Here is a 16,117-nt window from a genome sequence, read left to right as displayed (position 1 = left end):
TTTTCTTTAGGGCTGGTCCCCTTTAACTGGTGTAGCAGAGTTGAGTTGAGGTGCTGTGCTGCTGTGTTTTCCAGACACTTTTCCTCTTCTCCCTCTACACGCTAATGCCCACTCAGGACTCCCCATATGGGCCACCAATGTTACACCCACGCCGCCTAAGTTCAGATAGGCGCGAGACAGGTTACATGAATTCTTTGGAATCCTGGGGAAACAATTACTCAGGGTGACCATAGGCTGCAGCTTCTCTCAGGCACATAATAGATTCAGTTGCTGACCAGACACATCTGACAAGAGTCTTTATAAACGGTAGAACAGTAACATTTAATGAGGCACGGCCAGTGCAATGCAAATGTATTTTTGCGCAACAGGCTCCAATAATAACAATACAGTCTCCTTTGCAGCACAGCAATACACAGTCTATTTTGCGGTAGCACAGTACAGCACAGTTTTAATGCATACACAACCACAGGCTTTTCCTTCACAAGGACTCAATAGTACACAGCATTCTTTATCTGGCATGGAGATGGAGAAGGGGGGGTGATATTGGAGATGATCTCTATGATAGGATTCCTTCCAGTCCTTATCTTCCTGGCCGATAATACTCCACACTGTTAGCTCAGGGAGTCTAACTGACCTTTGTTTAGATTACTTTCTGACCTGAATTCTGTTCCTTTGCCTTCTGTCAGATAGAGAGCACACACCACCTTTCTCTATCGCTCTAGTCAGACAGTAAACAACTTCCCCACAATCCCCCTGGGGCTCTGCTAAAACACTCCCCTTCTCCTGTGACTGTGTTAACCCTTCTAGTTGCTGGATGCTTTTAAAGCAACAGCACTACTTCTGCATGTCACAATATGTTAAAGAGCATCCTTTCCAGGGTAATGACTTGTATATAAGGCAAAATAAATAACCAAAAATAAAAATGCTCCTCCACACCTTGGGCTATGTTCACACGTAGCGTTTTTGATGCGTTTTTGCACTTTTGCATTGCTTTCAACCAAGACAAATGCATTCACTGGGAAATGTCATTTTAACATTTTACAACCTTATCTGGCCATGTGGTGTGTGACACATCATCGAACACATGCATACAGTGCTGAAAAGACATGGGAACAGCATGGGGAAGACCTGTGGAAGCATCTCTGACACCCAGGTCACTGTCTAAAATGTGCCCATCATAAGTGATCCTTGGCACATGCGAAGATGCCTCCCGCCATGCACCTGTCGTTGCAGACTTGCAACAATCACCGTCCATGTCCTTGTCCCAATGAAGCATTCAGTTGTCCCTACCCCTTTTCTTGGAATGCAAGAGCAAGTATGCAGCCACCCACCCACAAGTCGCAATAGTAAACTGCCAGATTTCTGGGCAGCTGCTTGCACTTGAAATGTGGCCTTTTAAGCTCGTGGAGGCGGAAGCTGTCCACAACCTCATGACGGCGGCGGGGTGTCCATAGTCGGTCTCCAGCCGCCACTATTTCTCCCGGTGTTGTCTTCGCCTTCCACAAGCACGGGTCCCACAACATTATCCGTGCCCTCTCCAGTGCATGTACTAGGAAGGACAGCCTAACCACAAACACGTGAACAAGTGAATGTGGCCAGGGACAGTACAGAGCCAGTCCACAGCTTTTTTATGCTGAGAGTTGTATTTCACCACAGCCATATTATTTAGCCCGGTGAAAGGACTGGCATAGAGGGAAACCGTATCTACTCTGGGTGTCATTTCTCCCAGGAAGTCCTCTAATGCAGCTTGTTGCAGAAGCAATGGCAGCCCGTCCAACATCAACTCGCACTTGTCGGTGGTTCTTTGACACACAAACATCTTTCTTTGCGCCTTTAATTTCATGACTACAGAGTTGGGCAATGGCCTGATCTGAAATCCGGTTTGAGAAATAACATGCATAAGCACGTCTGATCCACAGTAAAAAAGCAGCCATAGAGTGTCCGGTAACCTTCCCACACCCACACACTTTTCTTAGCCAGGTCTTCTACTCGGCAGGGTTGGACGGGCCCACCAGAAAACCGGAGACTCCTCCGGCGGGCCCTGGCTTCTCCTTCAGTAGAGTTCATAGTGCCGAGGTGAGGCCATGATGATGATAGAGGCCACCATCAGCTTAGTTTTCTGTTACTTGGAATGCAAGTGCAAGTATGCAGCCAGCCACCCACCCACAGGCCGCAACACTAAACTGACAGATTTCTGGGCAGCTGCTTGCACTTTAAATGTGGCCTTTTAGGCTCATGGAGGCAGAAGCTTTTCACAACCTCATGGCGGCGGAGGCCGGGTGTCCATACTAGATCCCCAGCCGCCACTATTTTTCCCGGTATCGTCTCCGCCTTCCACAAGCACGGGTCCCTGAACATTACTGCTGGTACTTTTCTGTGGAATTCTGCTTGCATCCTACCAGCCTGGAATATTTCCAGTGAACTATAGTATGACGCCATGGTATTAGCACTGCCCCCAGTACCAGTAGCGAAGCCATCCCTAATTTCCTTCTCAGGAATTTTATTTGGTAGACTGAGTGGCTGCCCAAATACATTAGTTTCTCACAAAGGAGCTGAAGATAGAGTGGCAGTAGGTGCAAGTTTCTCCAGCCGGTTAAATATCAGAGGGTGAACACTGGATCAGTGGTTAGCACTGAAGCCTTGCAGCGCTGGGATTCAAATCCCAGCAAGGACAACATCTGCAAGGATTTTGTATGTTCTCCCCGTGTTTGCGTGGGTTTCCACCTCAGTAAAAAAGCAGCCATAGAGTGTCCGGGGACCTTCCCACACACTTTTCTTAGCCAGGACTGCTTCTCGGCAGGGTTGGACGGTCCAACCAGAGAATCCTCGCATGGGCCCTGGCTTCTCCATCAGGAGAGTTCATGATAGCGCTAACTTTGCAGCAGCTATGGGGCTCTTGAGCAGGGGAGAAAGGTTATCCCTCAGAATGAAATCCTCTGGTGGGTACAATGTTTTTCAATCTGAAACAGCTTCTCAGTGGGAGTTATATTTCACCACAGCCATATTCTTTAGCTCAGTGAAAGGACTGGCATAGAGGGAAACCTTATCTACTCCAGCTGTCATTTCTCCATCGCCAGGTTCTGCCCATTGTCACACACGACCATGCCTGGCTGTATGTTCAGCGGTGAGAGCCACATATCAGGCTGCTGTGTTACAGCTTTCAACAACTCTGCAGCGCTGGGCGGTTTGTCACCTAACCACTAAGCATGTTATCTTCAGCACAGCCTGTTGCCGCTTGGCCAAGGCAGTGCCGCAGTGCTGTCAGCTTGTGACTGATTTGGTCATTTCAGAGATGGAGGCCAAACTGGAGGAGGAGGTGCAGGAGCTGAACAATGTGATTACATTGAGGTTACATTGTCGACTCTGGTGTTTATACTAAAGAAAGATCCTACTGTGTTTATTTATTTATTTTTTTACGTTATTTTTTAAGACAAATGCATTCACCAGGAAATGTAATTTAACATTTTACAACCTTATCTGGCCATGTGGTGTGTGACACATCAGACACATCCTGATTCATTTATGATGGAGGGGCTCGGAAAGTCACAAAGCCTATTTTCATAGGATCATCAGGTGGCCCTTACTATTCTTAAAGGGCCAGTAGCAGGCCCTCGCTATTGTTAGAGCCATCAGCCGGCTATGCTTTGTTGTTCCCATTATTAACGAGTGGGTCTCCTATACTGTTATTGCGTATGCAGTGACTGCAAGGTCTGCCAAAAATTTGGACACAAACCAATACCCCTTTGAAGAGACATAGAGGAGGGACTCAGTAAAAAAAAATGTTCTCATTATAAAGGAGCGCGTCTCCTATAATGGTAATGCCCATGCTGTGACTGCAATGGCTGTCAAAAATTTGGAGAAACTCCAATGCCCTTTGCAACAGACGTAAATATGTTGATATGGTACATATGGTGGTGATATGTTGGTGGAGGATGAGGATGCGGAGAAGAAGGAGGACAAGAGCAAATAGACAAAATCAAGAAGCGTATACCCATGTGTGGGTGTGAAGACAGAGGTGCATGGGAAAAGAGTTAGACCTCCCCAAAAAAAAGACACTGGATTTGAGTTTATGTTACGCTGCTATCATTCGGTGGTGTTGAGAAATCTGGCCCAATCCAGCCCTTTTTCATTTTTATAAGATTCAGCCTGTCAGCGTTTTCAGTTGACAGGCAGATGCGCCTATTGGTTATAATTCCACCGGCGGCACTAAAAACCCGCTCTGATAAAACGCTAGCGGCAGGGCAGGCCAGGACCTCCAAGGCGTAGAGAACCAGTTCATGCCACGTGTCCAGCTTGGATACCCAATAATTATAAGGCACAGCGGAATCACGGAGTACGTTGGTAAGGTCGGCAAGGTACTCCCTCACCACCTTCTGAAACTTTGCACTCCTTGTGAGAGTACCCAACACCTCAGGCCCTGTGCGATGGGAGGGTCTGAGAAAACTGTCCTAGAACTTTGACAGTGTTCCCCTGCCTCTGCTGGATTGAAGTTGTGTCTCTCTCGCCTGTACTCCTTGGCTGTCCAACGAACTGTGACTTCTGCCGCCAGCGTTTTCAGATGGGAAATTCCTGCTCAGGAAAAAGAGACATAAAGTTCTCCCTGTAGCGTGGATCTAGAAGTGTCACCAACCAGTAATGACTGTCACCTAAAATTTGGACAATGCGAGGGTCACGGGAAAGGCAGTGTAACATAAACTCATCCATGTGTGCCAGACTGCAAAGAGGCAAGACTTCCATGTCCTCACCAAGAGGATGACTGACCATGCTCTCCTCCTTCTCCTCCTCTCTGTCCTCAGGCCATCCACGCTGAACAGACGGTATGACATCTGTGCAGGTAGTACCGTCTATAGTGAATGAAACTAGCTCCTGTCCTTCCTCCTCCTCCTCCTCATTGTCACCCAATCCATGTTGGGATGAGATGAGGCTTAGCTGTGTGTAATCACCCTGTATGGTTCCTTGCTCCATCTCATCGTACTCAATGCATCCTCTTTGATTGTGAGCAGAGAGCATTTCAGAAGACATAGAAGCGGGATGGTGACGCTAATTATGGCATCATCGCCGCTCACCATCTTGGTGGAGTCCTCAAGCTTTTGGAGGATGGTACATATGTCTGACATCCATGTCCACTCCTGAGGTCTTATGTGTGGAGTCTGAACTGAATACTGACGGCCTTGTTGCAGCTGGTACTCAACAACTGCCCTCTTCTGCTCACAAATCCTTCCCAACATCTGCAGTGTAGAGTTCCAAAACGTGGGGACATCACACACCAGTCTGTGAGCCGGAAGCTGCAAACGCTGCTGAAGCACGGCAAGGGCGGCGGAAGCTGTAGCTGACTTTCTAAAATGGGCACACAGGTGGCGTACTGTAACAAGCATATCCGGCAGCTCTGGGTAGGATTTGAGAAACCGCTGAACCATGAAATTATGCACATGGGCCATGCATGGTACGTGTGTGAGCTTGCCTCGCCTCAGAGCCGCCACCAGGTTCCGGCCATTGTCACACACGACCATGCCTGGCTGTAGGTTCAGCGGTGTCAGCCACAGATCTGCCTGGTCTTTCAGAGCTGTCCACAACTCTTCAGCATTGTGCGGTTTGTCACCTAAGCATTTTAGCTTCAGCACAGCCTGTTGCCGCTTGGCCGAGGCAGTGCTGCAGTGCTTCCAGCTTGCGACTGATGTGGTAATTTCGGAGATGGAGGCTGAAGAGGAGGAGGAGGCTGAGGAGGATGAGGTGCAGGAGCTGTAGACCGTGGGGGCAACCCTGATTGACCTAGGACCCGCAATCCTTGGCATCAGGAGGACGTGTTTCGTCCCAAGGTCCGACTGGGTCCCGGCTTCCACTATGTTAACGCAGTGTGCCATCAGCGAGATGTACCGTCCCTGACCACAAGCACTTGTCCATGGGGTTAGGTTAGGTGGACTTTCCCAGTAACTGCGTTGTTGAGAGAACGGCTAATGTTTTGGGACACGTGCTTGTGTAATGCGGGGACGGCACACCGGGAGAAATAGTGGCGGCTGGGGACCGAGTACCAAGGGACGGCTGCTGCCATCAGGTTGCGGAATGCTTCTGTCTCCACGAGCCTAAAAGGCAACATTTTGAGCGCAAGCAGTCGTGAAATGTGAGAATTTAGTAGTGTGGCCTGTGGGACAGGAAGGTCGAGCGAGAAGATGTGGGTGTTTGTTGTGGCACAATTTCGGCTTGCCCACGGCCTCGGCCTCTGCATGCACCATTACCATCACGTCCAGTTCCCCGTCCCTTGCCACGTGCCTTGCTCATATTAAATGAAAGACAGTATCTTCCACGCTCACTACAAATGACTGAGTTTGGAGCGAAATTATATGTGATCCGTGTGACGGATAAAACAGAGTTTTAAATACCTGGCCTGTAGGTAAGTAGTTTGAACAGTAAACTGCTGTGAATTTTTGCTTTTTAAGCAAATAATGAGGATTAACATGCAAAAAAAATTATTCCTGGCCCCTGAGACCTGGGCCTAGGTCTAGAAATATCTAACAGCAGTAAAAGGCAGAACTGGAATGGAGCCTCTTGTACTATGTGCACTACAGTCTGCTATATACACTGCCTGCCTATATACACTGCCTGCCTGATATCTCTGCAGATGGATTAGTCCTCCGAAGGACTGTTTGTTAATATGGATATGTGTAATGTACGGTTTTTCTCCCTACACTACCTAATACACGATCAAATCTCTCCCTAGCTCAGCAGCAGCTCTCCCTACACTGTCTGATCCGGGGTGACTGTGACGAGCATGGCGGAGCCCGGTCTGATATAGACCTGATGACGCTGTGCGGCCAGCCAATCCCTGTAATGCCCACAACCAACATGGCTACGGCAGTACAGTAAGTGGCAGGCAATCCCTGCATGTTCATTGGCTCTCTAAAGAGCGCCAAACATGCAGGGAGGGGACCCAAGTTCCCGCCCGAGCAACCCGGAGATACTCGCCGAGCGACGAGTTTGTCAAGCACCATGATGCTCGGACGAGTACCGAGTAGTGGCGAGCACGTTCGCTCATCACTAGTCCTGAACCAGTTGTGAAAGGTAATTGTCTCTCATAGTAGTCAGAAACCTATTACCTTTGCTTGAACTACATGTTTCTGTCCCCCAATGGATTTCAGGGTAGTTGAAATCTCCCATAATAATGACTTCTCCTTGAGTCGCTGCTTCATCTATTTGCTTCACGAGGATGTTCTCCGCTGCTTCCATTATTTTTGGAGACTTATAACAAACCCCTATCAGTAATTTATTATTTTTCCCCCTCCCCTTATCTCTTCCCACAGGGACTCTACATTTTCATTAGATTCACCTATATCCCCCTGCAAGATGGGTTTTAAGGATGATTTTACATATAAACACCCCCCCCCCTCGCTTGTTTGTACGGTCATTTCTGAAAAGACTATAGCCCTGTAAATTAGCTGCCCAGTTATGGCTCTCGTCCAGCCACGTCTCAGATATCCCTACCATGTCAGAATTATTTTCCAACAAAATTAATTCTAATTCCTCCATTTTGTTGGTGAGGCTTCTGGCATTAGTGTACATGCATTTTATGTATCTCTCTGTACCTCTGTTCCTTCTTACTATATTGACTGTTCTAACCCCACCCCCAATTTCTTTATTTGTGCCCAGGTCACTATCTGAACTATCTTCCCCACCTATAAAATGAATACCCTCCCCCCCAATTCTTAGTTCAAACACTCCTCCAACCTTCTAGCCATTTTCTCCCCCAGCACAGCTGCACCCTCCCCATTAAGGTGCAGCCGGTCCCTAGCGTAGAATCTGTAGCCAACTGAGAAGTCGGCCCAGTTCTCCAGGAACCCAAATCCCTCCTTCCTACACCAGTTCTTAAGCCACTTATTTATCTCCCTAATCTCCCATTGCCTCTCTAGCGTGGCACGTGGTACAGGTAGTGTTTTAGAGAATACCACCTTGGAGGTCTTTGCTTTAAGCTTGCAGCCTAATTCCCTGAAATCATCTTTAAGGACCTTACACCTACCTCTAACTTTGTCATTTGTGCCAATGTGCACCATGACCGCTGGGTCCTCACCAGCCCCTCCCAGTAATCTGTCAACCCGATCAGCGATGTGCCGGACTCGAGCGCCAGGTAGGCAGCACACTGTTCGACGATCCCTGTCTTTGTGACAGATTTCCCTATCTTTTCCCCTAATAATTGAGTCCCCCACTACCAGCACCTGCCTGGCCTGCCCTGCTCTCCTATTTCCCCCCTTACTGGAGCTGACACTCCTCCGGCTTTCAGGGGACATGTCTTGCTGCATCAGTGCTACCCCTGTACTGACACCCCCCTCATCTGCTAACTTTGCAAACTTATTGGGGTGTGCCAGATCAGGACTAGCCTCCCTGGCACTCTACGCTCTACCCCCCCTTATAACTGTCACCAAGCTAGATGTCCCACTGTCCTGCAGCTCCCTACTGCCACCCTCCCCCACAACTACCTCAGTGAGCAGGAGACTCCTTTCCATATTGTCAATGGATCTCAGTGTTGCCAGCTGCTCATTTAGATCCAGATGACTTGTATATAAGGCAAAATAAATAACCAAAAACAAAAATACTCCTCCACACCTTGGGCTATGTTCACATGTAGCATTTTTGATGCGTTTTTGCACTTTTGCATTGCTTTCAATGGTGAAAAATATATTCACCGGGAAATGTAATTTTAACATTTTACTATCTTATCGGGCCATGTGGTGTGTGAGACATGATCTGACACATCTAGAATGAACACTCATTTCCAGCTGATAATATCATCTAGCACCTGTCCCTATTTTAAAAGCAGCTAACAGCGTTATCAATAGGGAATAATTTTTTTTTTCAGCATGGAGTATATATAATACAATAATCTCTGACTGGATGCCTGTAAGACGCTATCCCAACTGCTATAGGTCACCTGTACACAAATCTCAGATAACAGAAGAAATATAGTAGAATAAAAAATAGAATTAACCGGCTCCATAGAGGCTGTTTTGGTACGTTGCACCACCAAACTGTGAAGGAACGCAAGCAACCCTGTCTGCTTTCATTAATTTCTAATTATAGATCACCGTTAAAAATTATGAATCAGTCAACGAATGCATGGAAAAAATCTATCAAGTTATAGATTGCTCTAGGGATGTATGCGACCAGAATGAACACTCCTTTCCAACTGATAATACCATCTAGCACCTGTCCGTATTTTAAAAGTAGCTAACAACGTTATCAATAGAAATAGACTTTTTTTTTTCAGCACGGAGTATAATACAATAATCTCTGACTAGATGCCTGTAAGACGCTATCCCTACTGCTATAAGTCACCCGTACACGAATCTCAGATTAGAGAGGTAATACAGTTCAATAAAAAATAGAATTTATCCGGCCCAAAAAAGGTTTTTTTGGACATGGCAGCAACAAACTCTGAAGGAATGGAATCAACCTTGCCTGCTTTCATGAATTTGTGAGTAAAGATCAAAAAAATTATGAATCGGTCAATGAGTGCATGAAAAATATCAAGTAATGCACTGTGGAAGAGATGTATTTGACGACAATGAACAACACTCATCTCCAGCTGATGATGCCTTGAACCTGTCCCTATTGTAAATGCAGCTAACAGAGGTATCAATAAGGAAAATAATAGATTTTTATTTTTTTTCAGCAGCAGCAGTACTCAGTATAAGGCAATAATACCTGGCTGAGCACTATATATTTATAGTTTATACTGATAATACAGTGGTGTACTCATTTATGCTGTGCGCTGTATATATAATGCACTGATAATATAGGAGGTGTACTCATTTTTGCTGAGCCCTGTATATAAGTAAGATGTGACACCTGTGTTACCTGTAGATGAGCACGGGGACAATGAAGTCTGAGGTCAGGTCCAACCGCTCGGACTGCAGCAGATGCTCCATCATGTCTTTAAATCCCGTCTGCCAACTCACATACTTCTCCAGTGGTAGGAAGTTCCCTGTGTGATCAATGGAGAAAGTCACTGACCAGGGATGATGAGGGCTGTAGTACTGGTCAGGGATGATGAGGGCTGTAGTACTGGTCAGGGATGATGAGGGCTGTAATAATGGTCAGGTATGATGAGGGCTGTAGTACTGGTCAGGGATGACGAGGGCTGTAGTACTGGTCAGGGATGACGAGGGCTATAGTGCTGGTCAGGGATGATGAGGGCTGTAGTACTGGTCAGGTATGATGAGGGCTGTAGTACTGGTCAGGGATGATGAGGGCTGTAGTACGGGTCAGGGATGATGAGTGCTGTAGTACGGGTCAGGGATGATGAGGGCTGTAGTACGGGTCAGGGATGATGAGGGCTGTAGTACGGGTCAGGGATGATGAGGGCTGTAGTACGGGTCAGGGATGATGAGGGCTGTAGTACTGGTCAGGAATGATGAGGGCTGTAGTACTGGTCAGTAATGAGGGCTTTAGTACTGGTCAGGAATGTAGTACTGGTCAAGGATGATGAGGGCGGTAGTACTGATCAGAGATGATGAGGGCTGTAGTACTGATCAGAGATGATGAGGGCTGTAGTACTGGTCAGGGATGATGAGGGCTGTAGAACTGGTCAGGGATGATGAGGGCTGTAGTACTGGTCAGGAATGATGAGGGCTGTAGTACTGGTCAGGAATGATGAGGGCTGTAGTACTGGTCAGGAATGATGAGGGCTGTAGTACTGGTCAGGAATGATGAGGGATGTAGTACTGGTCAGGGATGATGAGGGCTGTAGAACTGGTCAGGGATGATGAGGGCTGTAGTACTGGTCAGGAATGATGAGGGCTGTAGTACTGATCAGGAATGTAGTACTGGTCAGGGATGATGAGGGCAGTAGTACTGATCAGATATGATGAGGGCTGTAGTACAGGTCAGGGATAATGAGGGCTGTAGTACTGGTCAGGGATGATGAGCGCTGTAGTACTGGTCAGAGATGATGAGGGCTGTAGTACTGGTCAGGGATGATGAGGGCTGCAGTACTGGTCAGGAATGATGAGGGCTGTAGTACTGGTCAGTAATGAGGGCTTTAGTACTGGTCAAGAATGTAGTACTGGTCAAGGATGATGAGGGCGGTAGTACTGGTCAGAGATGATGAGGGCTGTAGTACTGATCAGAGATGATGAGGGCTGTAGTACTGATCAGAGATGATGAGGGCTGTAGTACTGATCAGAGATGATGAGGGCTGTAGTACTGATCAGAGATGATGAGGGCTGTAGTACTGATCAGAGATGATGAGGGCTATAGTACTGATCAGAGATGATGAGGGCTGTAGTACTGGTCAGGGATGATGAGGGCTGTAGTACTAATCAGTGATGATTAGGGCTGTAGTACTGGTCAGGGATGATGAGGGCTGTAGTACTGGTCAGGGATGATGAGGGCTGTAGTACTGGTCAGGGATGATGAGGGCTGTAGTACTGGTCAGGGATGATGAGGGCTGTAGTACTGGTCAGGGATGATGAGGGCTGTAGTACTGGTCAGGTATGATGAGGGCTCAGCAGACAGTATCACACAGGATAGGATTAGATACACGGCTCAGCAGACAGTATCACACAGGAGAGGATTAGATACACGGCTCAGCAGTCAGTATCACACAGGAGAGGATTAGATACACGGCTCAGCAGTCAGTATCACACATAATGGGATTAGATACCTGGCTCAGCAGACAGTATCACACAGGATAGGATTAGATACACGGCTCAGCAGACAGTATCACACAGGAGAGGATTAGATACACGGCTCAGCAGACAGTATCACACAGGAGAGGATTAGATACACGGCTCAGCAGACAGTATCACACAGGATAGGATTAGATACACGGCTCAGTAGACAGCATCACACAGGATGGAATTAGATACACGGCTCAGCAGACAGTATCACACAGGAGAGGATTAGATACACAGCTCAGCAGACAGTATAACACAGGATGGGATTGGATCAGAAATGATGAGGGCTGTAGTACTGATCAGAGATGATTAGGGCTGTAGTACTGATCAGAGATGATGAGGGCTGTAGTACTGATCAGAGATGATGAGGGCTGTAGTACTGGTCAGGGATGATGAGGGCTGTAGTACTAATCAGTGATGATGAGGGCTGTAGTACTGGTCAGGGATGATGAGGGCTGTAGTACTGGTCAGGGATGATGAGGGCTGTAGTACTGGTCAGGGATGATGAGGGCTGTAGTACTGGTCAGGGATGATGAGGGCTGTAGTATTGGTCAGGGATGATGAGGGCTGTAGTACTGGTCAGGGATGATGAGGGCTGTAGTACTGGTCAGGTATGATGAGGGCTGTAGTACTGGTCAGGTATGATGAGGGCTGTAGTACTGGTCAGGTATGACGAGGGCTGTAGTACTGGTCAGGGATGATGAGGGCTGTAGTACTGGTCAGGGATGATGAGGGCTGTAGTACTGGTCAGGGATGATGAGGGCTGTAGTACGGGTCAGGTATGATGAGGGCTGTAGTACGGGTCAGGTATGATGAGGGCTGTAGTACGGGTCAGGGATGATGAGGGCTGTAGTACGGGTCAGGGATGATGAGGGCTGTAGTACTGGTCAGGGATGATGAGGGCTGTAGTACTGGTCAGGAATGATGAGGGCTGTAGTACTGGTCAGGAATGATGAGGGCTGTAGTACTGGTCAGGAATGATGAGGGCTGTAGTACTGGTCAGGAATGATGAGGGCTGTAGTACTGGTCAGGAATGATGAGTGCTGTATTAGTGGTCAGGAATGATGAGGGCTTTAGTACTGGTCAGGAATGTAGTACTGGTCAAGGATGATGAGGGCTGTAGTACTGGTCAGGGATGATGAGGGCTGTAGTACTGGTCAGGGATGATGAGGGCTGGAGTACTGGTCAGGGATGATGAGGGCTGTAGTACTGGTCAGGGATGATGAGGGCTGTAGTACTGGTCAGGAATGATGAGGGCTGTAGTACTGGTCAGGGATGATGAGGGCTGTACTACTGGTCATGGATGATGAGGGCTGTAGTACTGGTCAGGAATGATGAGGGCTCTAGTACTGGTCAGAGATGATGGGGGCTGTAGTATTGATCACTCTCCAGAGTGATAGAATTAGAAGAAAAAGCTCAGCAGACAGTATCACACAGGAGAGGATTAGATACACCGCTCAGCAGTCAGTATCACACAGGATTGGATTAGATACACGGCTCAGCAGACAGTATCACACAGGAGAGGATTAGATACACGGCTCAGCAGACAGTATCACACAGGAGAGGATTAGATACACGGCTCAGCAGTCAGTATCACACAGGAGAGGATTAGATACACGGCTCAGCAGTCAGTATCACACATAATGGGATTAGATACCTGGCTCAGCAGACAGCATCACACAGGATAGGATTAGATACACGGCTCAGCAGACAGTATCACACAGGAGAGGATTAGAAACACGGCTCAGCAGACAGTATCACACAGGAGAGGATTAGATACACGGCTCAGCAGACAGTATCACACAGGAGAGGATTAGATACACGGCTCAGCAGACAGTATCACACAGGAGAGGATTAGATACACCGCTCAGCAGTCAGTATCACACAGGATTGGATTAGATACACGGCTCAGCAGACAGTATCACACAGGAGAGGATTAGATACACGGCTCAGCAGACAGTATCACACAGGAGAGGATTAGATACACGGCTCAGCAGTCAGTATCACACAGGAGAGGATTAGATACACGGCTCAGCAGTCAGTATCACACATAATGGGATTAGATACCTGGCTCAGCAGACAGCATCACACAGGATAGGATTAGATACACGGCTCAGTAGACGGTATCACACAGGAGAGGATTAGATACACGGCTCAGTAGACGGTATCACACAGGAGAGGATTAGATACACGGCTCAGCAGACAGTATCACACAGGAGAGGATTAGATACACGGCTCAGCAGACAGTATCACACAGGAGAGGATTAGATACACGGCTCAGTAGACGGTATCACACAGGAGAGGATTAGATACACGGCTCAGCAGACAGTATCACACAGGATAGGATTAGATACACAGCTCAGCAGACAGTATCAAACAGGAGAGGATTAGATACACGGCTCAGCAGACAGTATCACACAGGAGAGGATTAGATACACGGCTCAGCAAACAGACTGTTGAGACCAAATAACCCTATTGAACCAATGTCCAATGTAATAAAGACAAGACACCATTTTAACCAAACTCTTTCTTCTTAGGCTGTGTGCACACTATGCGTTTTTTAAGCAATTGCGCCGCAGAAACGCTTAAAAAACGCTTGGTGGAAGGTCTGCCATGTTCCCCAGTGATAATCCGCATCTGCTGTGCACATGCTGTGGAAATTTCCTCTGCGGATTATCATTGCGGAAAAATCCGCAGCATTACCAATTATTTTGTGGAAGCGCTGCGTATTTGCCGCCATTGACTTGCATTGAATCGCTTAATATCCTGATGACTACATCTGTACATGCGGATATGAAGCGATTCAATGTGCGGATGGTACCCGGGTGTGGAGGACAGGAGACTCTCATCCAGAGTCGGGTACCATAGAACCTGTAAAAAAGAGAATAAAATAAAAAATATACATTATACTTACCTTCTTATGGCCCCCGGTCTCCACAGCGATCCGTCCTGCCTCCCCGGTGTCTCATGATGGTCTAAAAGGACCTGCCATGACGTCATTTATTCATGTGACAGGTCACGTGATCGCTGACGTCTGCTGTTGTGTGACCTGTCACATGACTAAATTACATCACCGCAGGTCCGTTTAGACCATCACGAGACACCGGATAAGGAGACCAGGGGCCATTGGAAGGTGAGTATAATTTTTTATTATTATTTTTTACCGTTTTTATTATGTTTTTTAAGCATTACTTGGTCACGCTATATATGCCAGTTGCATGAATTTATATAGTGTGACCAAGATGTCAAGCACTTTCCAAGTGATGCTAATATCGCTTGGAAAGCGCTTGTGTGGCGCTCCTGCAGGTTCAGTTGTCACAGAGGTACTGCACCTCACCCAGAGGTGTGGTATCTCACTCTCAGGTAAGGATAGAGTGCTGCCCGGGACCCAAACACCAGCATCCAACACTACACTGCTCCAGACCAGCATGAGGGGCAAGATGCATTGCTCGGCTGCTGAGCCCTGTCCCTGGCTGGAGTGGGGGGAAACATGTAGTGGGTGTGGGTGGAGGAAGAAGTACAGGGGAGCACTTGTCAGGAGTAGTATAAAGAGGGAAACCATCTTGGGAGTAGGCAGTCGGTAAGAACAGTCAGTCAGAGGAGGAGAAGTGAAGGGAGCAGGAGCTCAGCAGGAGGAGGAGGGCCTAGCCAGAAAGGCCCAGGACAGATAGAAGAGAGAAGCAGGAGGAAGGCTCCAGTAAAGAAGAAAGGATTCTAGGGGCATGGGCAGTGCAGAAGGCCACCCGTTCGCCCGAGTCTGCAGAGGAGCGGAAGGATCAGGTCGCACAGAGGGAACCGGTCCCTGAACTAGTAAGAATTACAAAGTTCAACTAGAAATCGGAGGCTCCAGTATTTCAGGTACTGCAGCCAAAAGCCACATCTAATCACCAGAAAGGAGGCCATAGAGGACCCAGGGGACAGAGAAGACGTCGCCCGACAAGGTCCACAGCCACTGGCCTGAGATACAGGGTGTGAGGCGCAGGGAGACGGCCAGAAGGAAAACACAGAAGGGGGTCCTGATACTTACTCTGGAGAGACCTGGCAGTTTGCTGAACCCCTCCCTGAGTAAGCGCAGGACGACGTGGGAAGTTACACCGGTACCTGTAACTTGGAGTGCAACAACCATGAGTAAACCCTGAGGACTGCACCCTACTGCCTCTGTGCATTATTAACTGTGCCATCCCCTGCACTACACTGCACAGCAACGTATATAACATCACCACTTCCTGCCCTGGAGCCACGCTCTACCAGTGGAGTGCTGAACCAACTCTGCTGCGTCACCATCAGCTCCAGAGGATCTGCTCCGCAGCGGCGGCTCCATACGGCCGCATACCACAGGTGGCGTCACAAACATTTCATAAAAACTATAATCCTTTTCTTTAAAACCCCTTTTATTGACCGCCCTGGGTCGCGGACCGGGTCACCGCCACTGTGACATCTCCCCTAGCAACGAC

The 16,117-nt window shown here is 48.0% G+C and overlaps 1 protein-coding gene across 2 annotated transcripts in view; it reads right to left on the bottom strand.

The window, feature by feature from the left end:
* Positions 1 to 16,117, bottom strand: part of LOC141162666 (uncharacterized) — a 61,188-nt gene that overhangs the window by 18,277 nt on the left and 26,794 nt on the right. For both annotated transcript variants that reach the window (XM_073649012.1, XM_073649011.1), the window contains one exon: positions 9,844 to 9,970. In XM_073649012.1, coding sequence (XP_073505113.1) covers positions 9,844 to 9,970 — 127 coding nt within the window. The remainder of the gene's footprint in view (positions 1 to 9,843; positions 9,971 to 16,117) is intronic.

This window comes from Phyllobates terribilis, unplaced genomic scaffold, assembly GCF_046119375.1.
Source record: "Phyllobates terribilis strain yellow unplaced genomic scaffold, ASM4611937v1 Scaffold_9__5_contigs__length_417890890, whole genome shotgun sequence".
NCBI lineage: Eukaryota > Metazoa > Chordata > Amphibia > Anura > Dendrobatidae > Phyllobates > Phyllobates terribilis.
This window is presented reverse-complemented; position numbering and strand designations above follow the sequence as displayed.